Source organism: Gossypium hirsutum, chromosome A05 (assembly GCF_007990345.1).
Source record: "Gossypium hirsutum isolate 1008001.06 chromosome A05, Gossypium_hirsutum_v2.1, whole genome shotgun sequence".
Classification (NCBI taxonomy): domain Eukaryota; kingdom Viridiplantae; phylum Streptophyta; class Magnoliopsida; order Malvales; family Malvaceae; genus Gossypium; species Gossypium hirsutum.
In genome coordinates this window covers 13029005-13045784 of record NC_053428.1, presented here as the reverse complement: position 1 = coordinate 13045784, position 16780 = coordinate 13029005, and the positions used below count along the sequence as shown (strand labels likewise).

General features: G+C 34.4%; 2 protein-coding genes across 6 annotated transcripts; one reads left to right on the top strand and one right to left on the bottom strand.

Moving 5' to 3' along the window:
- Positions 1–815: 815 nt before the first annotated feature.
- Positions 816–8182, bottom strand: LOC107941024 (RWD domain-containing protein 1). 3 transcript variants are annotated; one of them, XM_041113485.1, is made up of 10 exons: positions 7373–8182; positions 7204–7284; positions 6915–6974; positions 5936–6764; positions 5784–5841; positions 5357–5534; positions 4855–4946; positions 3011–3095; positions 2409–2487; positions 816–2254 (listed from the first exon to the last, which is right to left on the bottom strand). In XM_041113485.1, the coding sequence occupies exons 6-10, from the start codon at positions 5465–5467 to the stop codon at positions 2175–2177; spliced, it is 447 nt and encodes a 148-aa protein (XP_040969419.1). In that variant the 5' UTR covers positions 5468–5534; positions 5784–5841; positions 5936–6764; positions 6915–6974; positions 7204–7284; positions 7373–8182; the 3' UTR covers positions 816–2174. The 3 variants fall into 3 exon arrangements, with proteins under 3 accessions (XP_040969419.1, XP_016730008.1, XP_040969420.1); XM_016874519.2 differs by having other exon boundaries at positions 6703–6764; XM_041113486.1 differs by having other exon boundaries at positions 7204–7272.
- Positions 8183–10275: 2093 nt separating this feature from the next.
- On the top strand, positions 10276–16384 carry LOC107941020 (uncharacterized protein At1g51745). Of its 3 annotated transcripts, none has more exons than XM_016874513.2 (4): positions 10276–10363; positions 10901–11251; positions 12229–13319; positions 15027–16384. In XM_016874513.2, exons 2-4 carry the CDS (start codon positions 11061–11063, stop codon positions 16118–16120), a joined length of 2376 nt encoding a protein of 791 aa, XP_016730002.1. In that variant the 5' UTR covers positions 10276–10363; positions 10901–11060; the 3' UTR covers positions 16121–16384. The 3 variants fall into 3 exon arrangements, with proteins under 3 accessions (XP_016730002.1, XP_040969417.1, XP_016730001.1); XM_041113483.1 differs by lacking the exon at positions 10276–10363 and adding an exon at positions 10397–10617; XM_016874512.2 differs by lacking the exon at positions 10276–10363 and adding an exon at positions 10397–10766.
- Positions 16385–16780: the final 396 nt, after the last annotated feature.

Here is a 16780-nt window from a genome sequence, read left to right as displayed (position 1 = left end):
AATGATAATATAGCTCAATCCTAAGTGCTGATGTACGCCAGTCAACCCCTGTTGACTCACCTTGCCATCATCTTCATTTAAGAAAATAGGAACAGATAAATTATGTAGCAGTCACGCAGACAGCTTTACCAAAGACCAAAATACACAGTGTTCCCCTTTCCCAAAGCTTCATTATTCATTTGGAAAATCCCCTCACATTCTAATCGTGAACCAGCAAAAGGGAAATCCTTGCAACCTCCGTCCAAGCTTCATCGCACCAACCGGAAGCAGCTCATCTTCATTCCAGCGCCCGTTTCATCAGTTCCATATACACAGCTCACAGCTGCTTCTCCTCGAACCAATTCGAACTTGCAATAGTCTGGTCGGTCAGTCCACCACCTATCCGCTGCGCATATCTCTGCCACGTTTGCCGGAGCTTCCTCTACCCAGAACCGGCTTTCTTCATTATCAAACGCTTCCTTTGCCGGTTGACGTGCTTCCCGATTCCCATCTCTCAAGGTATGTCTTGCTATTTTCATTTCTTTTTTATCCCTTTTTATTATTTTTTATGACAATTAAAATTTGTTTAATCTTTAAAATGGTGTTAGTGACGTCTAATGTTAAAATATGCTGGAGTAAACTAGGAGTGGTAATCAAGCAATGAACAAGCGTATTTGGACAATCTAAAAATGGACCCAATGTGTTTTGCTCACACTGTTTCTATTTCAAGAAATCTCCAAACCCCATTTTTAATATTAGAGCTTTCTTCTTTCATAAAAAAAAAAGGAGGAGGTTGCTTGTTATGGTAACCGCAATCCTCTCTTTGTAGGATACCATTAAAGCACTGGACCAAAGAAGCTTTATTCAAACCTTTAAAGGTACACAGTAAATGGATGTTTATCCCTAGAGATAAAAAATTCTAGGAAAACAGTGCAAGAGATGGAGCAGCAGAACAAAGTTCCTTGATGTAAAGGCCAAATAAGTCAACAACGAAGGGTGGAAATAAGCTATCCAAGCAACCTTGTTTGATCGCTGTTATTGTTTTGCAACATGCTGGTCCAACGTTCAGCTCGTTAGTCAAAAACACATTGACAAGGTCTTGGAAGCAAGCTTCAACAGACTGCAACTGTGACTCACATGACTGAATTTCACTAGGCTCAGCAGAATAAGTGGAAAGCATTGCAAAAGGTGGAGATCCATTGGTAAGAGGAAAGAACGGAAACTGAGGTGGCGGCACCGGTGACTGTGTTGCGTTAGTAACGTCTGGATGACGGTTGCATGTGAAGGGATCTGGTTCATAGTATTCTGAGCTACCACTAGCTGCATGAATGACTACCCCTTGTATTGCCCACAGAACTGAGCTGGCTAAGAAAATCAGCAATGAATCGGAAAGCATTTTCACTTCTTTAGCAACAAAAACCGTCAGAAGCATACGTCTCAAATTAACGAAACCAGAAAATGTGGTTGGATTTTATGGTGTGGGATTTGAGAAGTTAGAGTTTGCAGCTGAAACTCTACCTGCAATGAAAATTGGTTACCATGAAAATGTTGTGACTCTTAAAGATCATGCACTCTTTTCTTTCCTAGTTGTTTTTCTGTCAAATGCATTGAGTGAAACATAATCTCTAATGTGATCACTCCGATGTTACGGTCCGTGGGCCTCATCCTCGGGTTTAAGAACCGTACGGGCTTAGAACTCAAGTCTCGACACATATCGTTAGCAGTGTCGCGTGACATATGTACATGCTTTTTTTTTCCCTAACACTTTTCTTGGTAAACGTTCTGTGAGTACTTACATTTGACGAATCAGGAATGAGCATAGAGTTTGCAATGCAAAACAGAAATTTGAGTTGCACTGCCAAATAAATAGAAGTTCATGACCACTAAAAAGACATGAAAATTCTGTTTTGATCTTTAATATTAAGCAAAATTGGGTTATATTTTACATTATAGCTGAAGCTTTATAACAGTACCTCAATGATGCAACATAAATTGCTTTCCTTCAATGAAGGTCCATCCTAGCTACCATAATTAATATGTAAAAGACGGCAAGTTTCTAATCAAGAAGCTATAGCTCCCACTCACAATCAAGTTTTCAAAGAGAAAAAAAAAAGGCCCAAAATACATAGAAAATGCAAAACTCCAGTTGCCAGGAATTGCTCCATCATAAGTTTTCAAATTGGAGACATTTTCTCTTAGGCAGTTCTCTTTGAAGAGAGAGAGGATGTATCCGGCTTCTCAGCTAGATAGTGATCAAGCATATCTTCTTCATCATCTGCAGTAATCCAAAGTGATCAGACAGTTTCTTTCTTCTAATTTGCTAACACTTCTGGCTTCAGTTTTACTTGAAAAAACCATAATTATGAAAGCAAAAATCAAAATAATGTTCATGGCACAATCAAGTACTAAATAGTCTGGTCTGCCATCACCTTCAAAGTCATTGTTGTCCAAATCAATGTCTTCCTCGTCTTCCTCGTCATATCCTTCTCTCACTGGAGATGCACCTTTCTGCAGAAGAGAAAGTCACTATATTAAAGATGCACCTTTTATGAATAAAACAGACAAATTTTATCAATATCACCCTGTATTCGTTCTTCATTGAATCATGACTGCTTTCCACCATTAATCCAGTTCATCTTTGTCTGAATAATGTTAAATAGACTTCTCATCATGTATATACATTATATTGTTTAATACTAACATGCCTTCATTGAGTCTCATGTTCTTTTATTATTATTATATCGCATAACTAAGTCTCAGATTCAACTTAGGGGAAAGTTATGACTTAATACAGTTATTGATTATGTTATTTTCTTAACGTGGTGGACATATATATTAGAGAAAGAATTATCAATCAAGGGGTACAGAACTGGAAATAGACCATCCAAATCCAACCTTATTTTCAGAGATTATTAGCCAATTGAAAGGAAACAACAATGTTCTTTTATTTCCTGGAATCCCACAAAATACATGGTTACAATGTTTTGTTTCTACAATGTTATAAAGAGGAAAAATTAGGAAGTATAGTTACCGCACTAGCTCTTCCATTTTCAAACCACTGCCTGCCTATGAGCTTCTTCTCTTTGGGTGCCGTGAGAGCAGACTCGGGAATTAGCCTGAGATTTGATGCATACAAAAAATCAAGGAAACTCTTCGTTCACTGAACTATAAGAGAGAAACTAGCACAGGATTATTTCCTAGTCGAAGCTATATGGATGACCCAGTTATGATTGTTGCTATTGTTATTATTATCATACATATCAGAGAACTAAAGGCCCAAAGTGAATGTGGGTATGAGGCATGATCCTCAAAATATAAGGGAAAACTTAGCAAAAAGGCAAAATCTGCATGTTGCAGATGTACCCAAGTATTCCATTAAACCCAAGTTCAAGTAATGCAGTCCTAGAAAAAAGTTTATATCAAACTATATGTCACACTCTAATCTAAGTGCCTTTGTTTTTAATTAACCATAAAGCTAGGTTATATGGAAACATCTCCAGGATTTTTTTTCTTCTTTCTCACGTAAGATCTCCATGACGCGAATTGTGTTTCTAAATGTAGAACGAGGACAGAAACTGCATTTCAGTTATTTCCATTTTATCCCTGGTGACATGGAACCCTTTTGTTAAGAACAGGCTTTTTCTATTCCATTTTATTCATAAGACATTACATAAATATTTATACAAATAGTAAGCCTAACTTAGGAAACTCTATACTAGGAAACAGACTAACTCTAGGGATGCTGTCTAAAAAAACAGCCTTAAAGTTAGGGATAGTAATCAGTAAAATATTTACAGAATCCTATCTGATACACTTAAATATTCCTTAATTAGTAAATTGTAATCTGACACTCCCCCTCAAGCTGGGAAGTGGATATCATCCATTCTCAGCTTGCTTACTAGTTTCTGAAACAACTTTCCAGACAACCCTTTGGTAAGTATGCCTGCTAGTTGACCATCAGTGGACACAAATGGAGTGCAAATTAAGCCACTGTCCAGTTTTTCCTTTATAAAATGTCTGTCAACCTCAACGTGCTTCGTACGATCATGTTGAACTGGATTATGTGCAATATTGATAGCAGACTTATTATCACAATACAACTTCATTGGACCTTCCCACTTGATCTTCAAATCTTCCAAAATAATTTTTAGCCATAATAGCTCACAAATTCCAAGAGCCATCGCCCTAAATTCAGCTTCTGCACTAGATCTAGCCACAACATTCTGTTTTTTACTCCTCCAAGTCACAAGATTGCCTCCTAGGAAAGTGCAATAGCCCGAGGTTGATCGGGAATGAGAAGAAGTTGCCAGACAAAGAAAAAAAATCCCAGAATTTGAGCTAAAAACCTGGCTTGGATACCATGTTAAGAACAGGCTTTTTCTATTCCATTTTATTCATAAGACATTACATAAATATTTATACACATAGTAAGCCTAACTTAGGAAACTCTATACTAGGAAACAGACTAACTCTAGGGATGCTGTCTAAAAAAACAGCCTTAAAGTTAGGGATAGTAATCAGTAAAATATTTACAGAATCCTATCTGATACACTTAAATATTCCTTAATTAGTAAACTGTAATCTGACACCTTTATGGGAACATCGAGTAGATGTACTAGCAAGCAAGACACAGGTACCATTTAAGTCCCATACTGCCAAGATAAGAAACTGACAGCGCATGCACATGTGCATGTACATCTTGTTCCAGGTCAAGCACTTCTTTAGCAAGGCATTTTTTACACAATACTGATAACAAGGAACTTTAACATGTTTACGGTGCCAAACTTGCAGATTTGAGAATAAAAACCTAAGAAAAAAGTAATGTGCGAGTGAACATCCACATATGCACAAAAAACATTCGGCTATCAAACTCACTTGGCCCGCTCTAGTGCCAACTCTGCCTCAAACCTTTCTCTCCATGCTGAAAATGTATCAACAGTAACAGGTTCTCCATGCGGAACAATTACCTGAAAGGAAAAGGTCCGATGATATAGTTCCTCCTGCATAAAGACTAATATTTACTATTAAGAGAAAACCTAGTGATCTCCAACTTGAAGCATCCTGATTTGTGATCATAAATTGTTTTATGTTGTTCTTATTGGGTTTACAAAGTAGATACATTAAGCCTGTATCAAACTGATCCAAACAAAAAATGAATCACAACGCAGCTTTGTTAGATAAGCTTGGGCATTCTTACAGGAATTGACCAATTGGCATTAAGCGTTCTATCTACAGACCTATGCGCGTACATGAGTCCATGGACATAGCATTGCGTGCAACTAGCAGGTGCACAGCAATATAGGAATGCAAATAGTTAGGTAAAATATGCTCAAAATTAAAAGTAATATTTTCTTGAAAATACGATAAATGGTCACACCTCATCTTTGGCAGCCTCTTCTTCTTCGGCATTGTCAGGACAAGCATCTTGGCCATATCTCTCAGATAACCATTCCTTGGCTGATGAGACCAAAGTGTAAATCATGGCCATTCCAAGATTTTCAGATGCATGAAGGCACGAAATGAAGTGAGAATCAGCACAACATGGACCAATTAAGCTGTATTGCCATAAGAAAAAAATTGATAAGAGGCATATGATCTAAAAATAACACTCAAGAAGCAACTAGAAAGGAACACTTGAGCTTCTTTAACGGTTCCCAATCAGTAGGTTTTACATTTATTGGTTTGTAATGACATGGGCTGGGGAAAGACATGATACTGACTCTAGAGAAAACAGAACTTATCGAAGAATATTTCCTGTAAGCTTTATATAGAATCAAAGAGAAAATTAAAAGTTCCAAGGTTACCTCCTGTTCAAGCTTTAGCTTCAAAACTTTCAGGTCACTGGATTGTATTCCTCGTATACTGAAAAAGAAAACAGAAAATGCAGGTTATTTTATGAAGTTCATAAAAAAGAACAAGATCGTGAGGGGTAAAGAATGTGTCTTTCAAACAATACCCCAAATGCTCAAGACAAAGCCCATTCAATTTCAGTAGATGGATTAATCAGAAAGCAACTAGGAAAAAACTGATTCAGTGCCTGATATCCATGACCATGAAAGATGTTAAACAACGTCAATATTCATAATTAATTACATTCAGAATATGGTTAGTGTATTTTAGTCTGAGTAATTGTATCAGTTAGAGTCCACAATAAAGAACGCACACAAGCTTGTCTGTAAGGATAAAATGCTTATATTGACATGTTACTGCAGCCATTTGCATAAGGTTGCTTGAAGCGAAACCGTGTTTGAAAATAGAAGGACAAAAGCCACTTTTGAAGAATTAATTTCATGGATAACAGAAGGCATGATTTTACAATTCATGAAACATGTAGCTCTAACTGAATATTAAAAACACAACTGAAGTTAGTAAGAAAAAGTCAGTTGTTTGCTGGAACAATCTCAGATCGGATAAGGGAACACCCATTGAGATTAAGGGAACATTAAGATTTTGCTAGTTATGGGAAATTTTAAGGGAAAAAGGATGGCAGACTGTTCTGCCTAATAGCTAAGATTCATAATCACCTTCCTAATTTATGGCACAATTATTGGATTAAAAACTTCTCCATACTCCCCGTGGAGCAATGCAGATATGAGCTTCAAACAAAAGGAACAAAAATTTCTCTCGGATCATTTGGGTGAACGGGGACAATCACAAACATGCTTATAAATGGAGGCATGCATATCAACACATTGCACTGAAAGGACATACTAAACTTTTTACATTCAGAAGTGGAGGCTCATCTGGATATTTTTCTGTATGCGAGAAAATCAAAGCCAGCTGAACTGCAACAGAAGTTTGGGCAATAAGTTCAGATCCCGAACAAAAGGCGGCAATTAAAATTCATAAAAGCAATAAATTGAATCAAATTTGATGTTATAAATTTATTTCTCCATGTCTGCGTATAAATGTGGCAGAAGATAAATATCACAAACCACAATTTGTTGGATTACATCAAAAGAATAACCTGGTGTTGATTGATCTGTGTCCTCATCCTGTCAAACACAAATGGGACAATTAGTTGTCAAGTATAAGGATCATGGAAAAGAAATAACCATATAGAAGCAGAAACTAAGTATGCAAACATTCTTAATCATTTAAAGGTGCATTGTTGCCACTCAGCAAACAACTCTACCTCTACTAGTCCATGCAAGTTTAATGTCACCATAAAAGCCAGAATAACAAAAAAAGAAAAAAGAAAAAAATGCCGATCACTTAACGCACCTGAGGAGTTAAATCTTATCTAGAAGCATCTATTGGAAGTGCTTAGTCCACTCTCACCAGAGTGAATTTCTGATATAAAAGCTACAATCATTACAAGTCAGGAGATGATGGGAAGTTTTAGCAGGCGAAAAAAAAAAACATGAGTTCAACAAAGTAAAGGCAGAATGACCTTTTAATTCATACATAAGTATTGCTCCTAGGGGTTCAATTTCCATTTCCTGCTCCTGTACATGGTCTATAAACATAGATAAATGAATTAACGTCAAAGGAAGAATATCATAAACCAATCTCAACACAGCACCAGATTCTTCTATTAGTTGATCGAATAAGGTTTAATCAATATCACTAAACGTTAAGCCGATCATATTCCATACTTTCATGTCCTTAAAGTATTTGTTAGTGCCCTTACAGTTTTGATGGTTGATCGGTGATTTATAAGGTTGAGCAGCTATTATGTGCTTGAGATTCTCTAAAGTCTGTACTTTTACACTTAATTTGCTTCACTACTGATAGTAACTTAGATTTTAAAACATCGATCATTATGAAGTAAATTTCATTACATCTTACAAAACCTAACCCCAAAACCTCCATATCAATTCCATCTCACCCAAAAAGCAATGCCATTGTTACAGCTGCTGGGTAAAAAAGAAAAGCTTTATCGCTTCGTATTACACGTTAAAGAAACAAAATCAAATTGCATAGATGAACACATAAAAAAAGATAATTGAATACTAAGAAAGATGGGGTAAAAACTTAATTATGCAATTTGAGATCGTTGAATGAGCACTCTCAAAGACTAGATTGGCAACAGAATTGCAAAATTTTATTTTTTAGGCATTCTTATTGAATCAAAAAAAAAAAAAAACCAGTCATGGTTGTGAATTTGGGATAACATTCCTTTTATGCATTTTGTTTTTGGGTTTGCTTCTGCTTTTATGCCTTTGTTTCAGCTCGAAAAAAGAACATTAAAATTTAATTGAATAAAAAAATTGTTTTACAACTCTCTTCAAAATATAAATTTTGTAGGAAAAAAAGGGGTAGGCAATCACTAATCAATGCTTAATTGCCTAATAAGAGCCGTTGATCAGAAAATCGGAATCATAAGTTCCTGATCATCATCAGCATGAAGGCACGTTCTTTTAGAGCCGTAGATTTGGGGGACCCACTACATGCAATTAGATTGAAGCCGAATTGTAAGAAAAAATAACGTACAACTGTTTGTCCCAAATCAGAACATTTACCTTTTTCCTCTTCCGGACCGGACATGACACGGAGTTCAGGAAATGGATCCTTTTTTTTTTTAGGAGGTTCAACGAGTTCAGGAAATGAGTCGATGCGCTCACAAGTTAAATGATTCATGGCGCCATAGCTTACTAGGCGCATTTCATCCCTTTAGAATAAAAATGTTCTTTATTTTTGGAAAAGTAGGTTTACAAATAAACTAAAAAGCTGGCCAGTGGCTACCCTCACATGTTGAAAACCCTATATATTTTTAAAACCAGACGTCGGATTGGTACCTTCCCACTTAAATTCGATTTTCATTTATACGAGTACAACATATTTTATGATGAAAAATAAATGCAACAAAAAGATTAATACTATGACTAACTATAGATACTCTAGCTTCAACAAAAAATGTATATTATTTTCTAGGTAAAACACATTTACTCTCATATAGAATCAACAATATTTACTTCTCCTTTAGGTTGGAAGAAAATCTCATTAACCGTTATTATCATAATATCATATATCTATGTATTGTTTATTTTTTTTATGTACTTTTTTCCATTTTAATTGCAAAATAATGAATTTTTAATTACATATTAAATCAAATATTTTTTTATTTTTTTCGTTAAATATATATCTGAGTATTTCATATTTATGTTTAATTTAATTATTTTATTAAAGTTGAGTTGAAATCGTTAAATTAGTTTATATAAAACTAATTGATTACCATTATTATTAAACATAGAGTGAAAAAGAGATTGATGAAACATGCAAAACAAAAAACAAAAAAAGACATAAAATCATTTTAAAGTTATTATATATAGTCAACTTTTTTTTTTAATAACAGCCCTATTTGTTTACTAAATTTTGGGTTGTTATATAGAGGTGATTTTATACACTTATAACAATATTTGATATTTAAATTATTTTTTTAATTTCAAATTTTAAAACTATAATATAGTAATAATGATATTAATTAGTGAGATTTAAATTGTATCTTTAATAAACCTTACTAATGTAATTCTGTTTATTAAATATATTTATTTAATAAAATATAATTAATATGTTTTTATATAAAATTTTAACATTTTATGGAAATAATATATTAACTAAATTTTTTTATTTTTATTTTACGTAATAATAGAATTAATTTTACTAAAATTTGGGACAATAGATTATTATAAAGAACTAATTTAATAAATAATACACGTTATGGTTATTGTTGTCGATAAAAAAAATTGTAATATAGAATAATATATTATTATAAAGAATAATTATTATAAAAAAATTATACAATCAAACTAAAATTAATAAAAATATAATAATAATTATTATAAAATTCTTAACTAAATTGATGTTATAGATTAATAAGACATTAATTCAATTGAAAATTATTAAAGTACCACATTCATTAGTAAAAGAAAAAAATGTGTAATTTATGTTTTTTTATATAAATTTTAAAATTTTGTATATAAGTTTTAGCAATTATGTAGTAATTTTCACTACTCTTTCTTTTTTTAACTGTAAATTATCAAAAACAATATCATTTTACAAGATAATAAATATTAATTGAAGATATTTTTATTCTTATTTTTTACATTTTTTATATAAAATCTAATAAAATACATCACAACTTAAATAATATTTTTATATTTAATTTTACCATTTCAATCAAAATTATATATTTTTATATTTAATAAATGTGTTGATAAATATATTGGGCCATCATTTAATCTAAATTACATGCCATCTTCAAATGTAATCACCACCGTTTGATTGTTCATTTGTAATGAACAAATCTTATCCCACGGTTAGAAAGATTCCTATGATGCCAATGTGCGTACAGTTACCAAAATAGTTCTTATATTTTATTTCTTAATATAATATCTTTCCTCTCACAAGCTTCAACCCAAAACGCCAAGGAAAAAAAAGGGTAAGTTTTCTTATTTTTATTTTTATTTGATGATCCAAGCAGAAGCCTTTCTTTCAGCGTTTTTCTTCTCAAAGGCTCTCTTCTTCACTATTAATCTCATTATCTCTCGCTCTTTTCACTCTCCTCATACATTTTGCCAAATAAAAAAAAAAAAAAGCCCGTAAAAATCTTTGACCAAAAATGGATAAAAAGTGAACATGCACACGGAAATCTTTCAAGAAAAGCCCAGAAAAACGGAAATTTATTTAAGGAAAGTGAGCAAGGAACCAAAAACTAATCTTCAAATCAGAATAAGAGAAAAAAAATTTCCCCAGATCTTTTTTTTTTCTTTTTGGTTGTTAAACTGCGTCTGTCTTTCACTACACTTAGATCCTTTTTCGTTCATAAACCCCTTCAAGCTTAGGTTTTTAATCTCTCTTTTACGACTTTCTTTTATGGGCTCATCTTTGTTTGTATTTTTTTTTCTGGATTTTAAGTTGCATGTGGGATTAAGTTTTTTTGTTCTTATTTCTAATTATTTTTGTTTTTTTAATTCAGGGTTTCGAGTGCGTATACATTTGTTCAAGCAATCGATTATTTTGGCTGTTTTAGAGTATTGGGTCTGCTTCAAAACGGAGTTTAAGGATTGAATTTGAAAGATCGGATTTTTTTTGTACCATTTATTTTCTTTGGAGGATTTTGCTGGAGGGGGTTTCTGATGGGGAGCCCCGATGAGCCCAACATAAAGGGCATTGATGCGTCGGTGGGTGGCTTGGTTTGGGTCCGACGCAGAAACGGTTCTTGGTGGCCGGGTCGGATTATGGGCCTTGACGAGCTCTCCGAGGGTTGTTTGGTTTCTCCAAGATCCGGTACCCCTGTTAAGCTTCTTGGTCGTGAAGATGCAAGCGTGTGAGCCCCCTTTTTTTAATCTCTTAATAACTTTTTAGATTTCATTTGAAGAGGTTTAATAGCTTGCATTACTATTTATGATTCTTTATAGTAGTTTTCTTATATTCAAGCTTATTTGTTTAGTAGTTTTGACAGTTTTGTCATTTTTATATTGCTTAATCAATAACATGCTGAAAAAAGGGGAAATATTTCACACACAAAAATATATATTTATATATGGTTCCATTTTGAGGAGAAGATTGCAAGCTTGTCGTTACAGCCCATATCTTGCACTTTTATGTTGGTATCTATGGTTTTGGTGGTAACATAGGGTAGAAAGTGGAGTATACATGGTTCTGTTGCATTAAGCTTGATGTTTGTGCTTTTAGAGAACCATTTAACTCATGAGGTACTGTCTTTTGAATAAAATCTTGTGTGTCTCCTTTTTTACTAGTCAAAAATTTAGCTTTTGGTGACTTGAGACAAAGTTTTTGTCATTTAGCATTGCTGATTTTATGAATTTTACTCTCTAATAGCCATTTATAAATGTTGTAGCTAATAGGCATTGGTTCTCTGAAGATAAATTTCTTAATCAGTTCAGTAGTTGAGTGTTTGTTCTGTCACACTGTAGTAGAGGTTGTAACCATAACTTGTCACAATTGTGGTTTTGAATATATGACTGTTTTTTTCCTTTCTAGATAATGACAAATTAATTAGGTTGAGGGTTTTACCTTTATATCCCCATCATATTTCTTTAGACCTTGTTCCATGCTTTATGATTTATGAGTAAAACACTGCTGCTGCTGCATTTTTCTTCTTCCAATTTCTAAATGATTGAATCCTCCTTCCATTAAATAAAAGATTTCTTCAGAAAGATTCATCTTTGAAGGCTACAATATGTTGCTCAAATGATCATCACCACGTAGAAAGAGATTACTGTGCTTGGAGCTAGTTTTATTACTTTTTTTTTACTATATTTCTTTCTTTTTTGGTTTTAGGGACTGGTATAATCTTGAAAAGTCCAAGAGGGTGAAGGCCTTCCGTTGTGGAGAATATAATGAATGTATTGAGAAAGCAAAGGCTTCAGCAGCAAATTCTAGCAAGAAAGCAGTGAAATATGCTCGAAGAGAAGATGCTATTCTTCACGCTCTTGAGATTGAGAGTTCACGTTTAGGGAAGGATCATCCAGGTTATTTCTCTAGAAAAGATAATTCTGGTGGTGACCAGGGTAGTTTGGCCAGAGAATCACCAACAACCATGTCACATTCTGGGAAAGAAAATGAGGATACATCTGATGAAATGAGTGAATCTGAGGATAACTCAGATTCAGCTCCAGAATTATCACAGTCTGGCATATCCTTTGAAGAGCCTAATCACATTAATGGTACTAAGGGGCACTCTAAGCTGATCAAGAGAAGAAAAACCCCAAATGATTCTGAGGATGATGGATCTGAAAGAATCAAGCGCATGAGAGGACTTGAGGATCTAGGTATGGGTGTAGGACCAAAAAGAAAATCACAGGCTGCAGGGGCACCCGAGCTAGTTCAACAAGATAATGGTTCATTCTACGGACCAAATTCTGGACATTGCTTGTCTAATGGAGGTCCAATGAATGGTAGCAGAAATCATTCATTATCACTGAAAAGAAAGAGATCTCAAGTGGCAAATGTTCATGAATTCCTGAAAAGGAAAAACCGTCGCCGACCATTAACCAAGGTTTTGGAGAGTACAGCTGTTGTGTCAGTTCCAGTTTGTGATGAAATTCCAAGCTCAAGTGGTTCGCCCCTTAGGGGACTTTCTGACAGCAAGGTTTCTGGAATAGATTCTAATGAATCACCCAAAAGTGCACCTGCAGTAATTAACAACGACAACAACAATAGTAACAACTCAGATAGTACTGGAGTTTCATGCGAGAATGGCATCTCCTTAAATGCTGCTGAACATGCTGCTGATGCTGATGTTGATGCATCTTTAACTAATAATAAGACAAAAGAGAGAGAAATTTCCAGCACACCAGGGTTAGCTGAGAATGAATCTTCTAGCAGGCTATTTGATGTGCCATTTGTTGGAGAAGATAAACCATCTGCAGGTATTCTTGAATTAAACATTTATAAACTGTAGCATTTCTAATTAGGACTGCATCATTCTTGTGTGCATAAACATAATCTTCTGCTTTCATTAACTGTGCTTGTATTAAGGATTTTATTTATGCTTCTTTTGTGTTATTTTTTTTTTGGAGGGTGGGGTGTGGTGTTGTTGCAGCTGATGTGTAATTTAGGTTGTTGTTGATTGTCTTGTTAAATAATTTACCTTGTTCATCATATGTTTCAGAATATTGTTTTTGTCTTAATGATTATTTCTCAAATCCATGGATTTGTTAGATGTCTAGTTAATAGTGAATCTGAAATTCTTAAAATAATTTTGGATTTAACAAATTCAAATTTTTGTACTTTTCAAACCATTTTTATATTGAATTCCAACTAATTTGTCCATAATGTATGCACTTCATTCTTGCCATTTATGTAAGAAATGAAATCCAAATCAAAATTTTCAAATTCATGTTCCCAAACTGAGCATTAAGATATTCTCTCCGCATTTAGCTTTAATTGTGGCTTGTGGTGAGTTATGAGTTACTCTGGTCTTAATAAATAATAACATTTATATATTCTATCTTTGAGAACTACATAACTCATTTTTTGTGTTTGCATGATTTTGTCTATTAATATGCATACTACATGGACACGGACACATGTTTATTTTTGGTTGTGGTGATCATTTGCGGGCCAACTGTTTTGCCAACAGGTCTAGTCAGGTTTGTTCACCAACCAAACTATAGCTCGAATCCATCTTGTTAGACTCTTTAGGGCTTCTAAATAGCCATAACTAATCAACTGCAGGCAATATTTAGTGACCTGATGACTTGAGGACAGCTGCGCTGCCCTGGCACGACATGAAGTTGATGCTTTAAGAAACAATGAAGGATGAGTATCCAGACTAGAAGCAGCTAACTCTATCCATATGTGATTTCAGAAATACTAATGCATATATATTTTTTCTAGTAACAATTTGTTCTGATACTGAGGGTGTTGGTTAACTAGCAAATTGGACCAATCAGCAGTAGCCTGTTGTATGACTAACTGAGCTGAGGATTAGATGCCATGGATACGAATGTAAACTGTTGCTTCTGTTTACTGATATCATTGGAGATTAGCTGACTTAATCTTCTTTGGGTTTGAGGGTATTTTGTACCCATGAGAATTCTGTAAGTTGGTATTTAATAGGATTGGAAGTTTAACGCATTGATTTTTATGCTCTCACTCTATCAAAGGGTGATGAATTTAAAAACTGCATCGGCATTAAGGGCATAATTTGGACCAATAACTTGAATGATCCTGCTAGTTCTTTTTGAGCCACTATTTGCCTGAAGACTAAGTTGAAATAGAGTAAAGAAATGAGATTCTCTCTTTTCTAAAGAACTCTTTTCCTTATTTTATCATGCACCTTTTCTACTGGAATTTGTTTCTTTCTCAACCAATAGAATTTGATATGCCTGATTGCTTCTGCATGGACTATGTTGTTATTTTTCATCATCATCATCATCTTTACTATTATGTCAATCTAAGCACATGGTTAATTCTGGTAATATTTCATTTTATGGATTTTTCTTGTAAAAGTTCCAGTTTGTGGTATAACTAGATGCATGCATGCTCTTCCAGCACTACTCTCTTTTATTTTTGCAGCTGTAGAAATTTTGAGCTTTTCCTACTGCTACTGATTAATCATTTGTTTCTGACAGATTTCTCTCCAATATTTGTATCTTGTTCATCTGAGATGCCTGAAGTTGGTGATTTGGGGAAGCAAGCTGAAATTGAGGGACGTAATGAGTCTGTCTGTACCAGATCAGTGGATGTTTATACAACTAGTATTAGCCAGAGGATAGAGAAAGGAACTGCAGAGTGGCAGTTGAAAGGAAAGAGGAAATCTAGACAAATAAGTAAAAATCAAATACACGACTCAAGAAAATATCTAATCGCAGATGATGAACCAAATGCTTCTGTGGCAGGTATAGAGCGTTTGAATGGATTGTCTCAGGGTTCCTATCAAAAAGTTGATTGCAATGGTGGTGTTGATGGTGGATCAGTTGCTCCATACACTTGCAGCTTGCAATCCAAGTCCAAGTCAGCTGTTCAAGTGCAGCTTGATGGTTTGCAGGACTTGAAGTCCATACCCCAGGAGCCTCGTGTGAGAGGGGAAATAGCAGAAGTAAAAATACTACCTGATGAGTCGCTGAGCCCTCAAAGGTCACTTCCATACCGTCAGTCTCGTTATACTGTTCACTCCAGATATCAGATGAAGGATTTTCCGGGCAAAGCTTATTCTGTGGATTCATCATTATACAATGTTAAGATTGAGGTGAAAGCTAACTACCGGCCACAGCATGTTCCATTAGTTTCCCTCATGAGTAAGCTGAATGGAAAAGCCATAATTGGTCACCCTCTAATGGTTAAAGTTTTGAGTGATGATCACTATGGCAATCTGACTTGTGAAGCCCCTATTAAGGGCACCGAAAAGTCTGAAATTGGTCATTTAGTAAAGAGAAAATCAGCAGGTGGACGAGTTCCTAGAAAGCATATGAAACTGCAATCACATTTCCCGCCATGTAAATCAACAAAAGCAAAGAAATCTGGACTATTGTCTAAGAAGACTCGGAAGCTGTCTTCATTGACTGGTCAGAAGATAGGTGTAGGTGACAGGAAACCGGTAACAGGGAAGCCCAAGGGTCCTGTAATAGCTTGTGTTCCTATAAAGTTAGTATTCAGTAGGATAAATGAAGCAGTGAACGGCTCAGCACGGCTAACACACCGGCCTCTAACATCTCGCAATCCATGAGTTGGTGGTGATCCATCGTGTTGTGAAAGTGGTGGCTGATTCATTTTAAAACTATTGCCGCAGCTTGCTTGCATTCATTCTCTCCACAGGTAAAACAAACCCCGTTGTACAATTGAAAAATTGCATTGAATTTGTTGTAGAAAAAGGAAAACTGGTAGGAGTATGAATGAAGGACGATAAAGATCAAGAAGGCTTTCCTGGCTTTGTATATATGAAAAATGTAACATGAGTTTGGGTGTAAAGGAGGTAATATCCATGACCTGATATTGGTTTTTTTTTTTCCTTTAATTTTAATTCATAAATTTCAGGTTGATTAGTGCCCTACTAACCTAAATTTTTGTTTGTGCTACTTGTTTTTTCTTTCTTTTTTTGCATCTGGGACTTTGTTAATTTATTCCTACTTCCCTTTCTGAACTTTGCTTAATATTATCGTTTTCGGTTAACATACTAAAAAAGCTTTTAAATTAGTATATTTTGTTAATGCAAGCTTTTATACACTTTTTTTTAAAAATTATCATTTGATTTTAATTGAAAGCATATAACTTTTGAGGAGAAAATTTAATCCCCAAATTATAAACAAATTTCATGTTAAATTACTAATGCAATAGAAGTAATTTTGGTTTCAATTAAAATTAAATACTCTATTTAATATATAAAAAA

Bases quoted from the DNA above. Each gene is read 5' to 3' on its own strand.
- LOC107941020 (XM_016874513.2), top strand. From the start codon at position 11,061: ATGGGGAGCCCCGATGAGCCCAACATAAAGGGCATTGATGCGTCGGTG. The intron at 11,252-12,228 runs GTGAGCCCCCTT...TTTTGGTTTTAG, and splicing joins GGTCGTGAAGATGCAAGCGT to GGACTGGTATAATCTTGAAA. The intron at 13,320-15,026 runs GTATTCTTGAAT...TGTTTCTGACAG, and splicing joins AGAAGATAAACCATCTGCAG to ATTTCTCTCCAATATTTGTA.
- LOC107941024 (XM_041113485.1), bottom strand. From the start codon at position 5,467: ATGGCCATGATTTACACTTTGGTCTCATCAGCCAAGGAATGGTTATCT. The intron at 4,947-5,356 runs GTGTGACCATTT...TTTTCCTTTCAG, and splicing joins AAGAGGCTGCCAAAGATGAG to GTAATTGTTCCGCATGGAGA. The intron at 2,488-3,010 runs GTAACTATACTT...TCTCTTCTGCAG, and splicing joins AAAATGGAAGAGCTAGTGCG to AAAGGTGCATCTCCAGTGAG.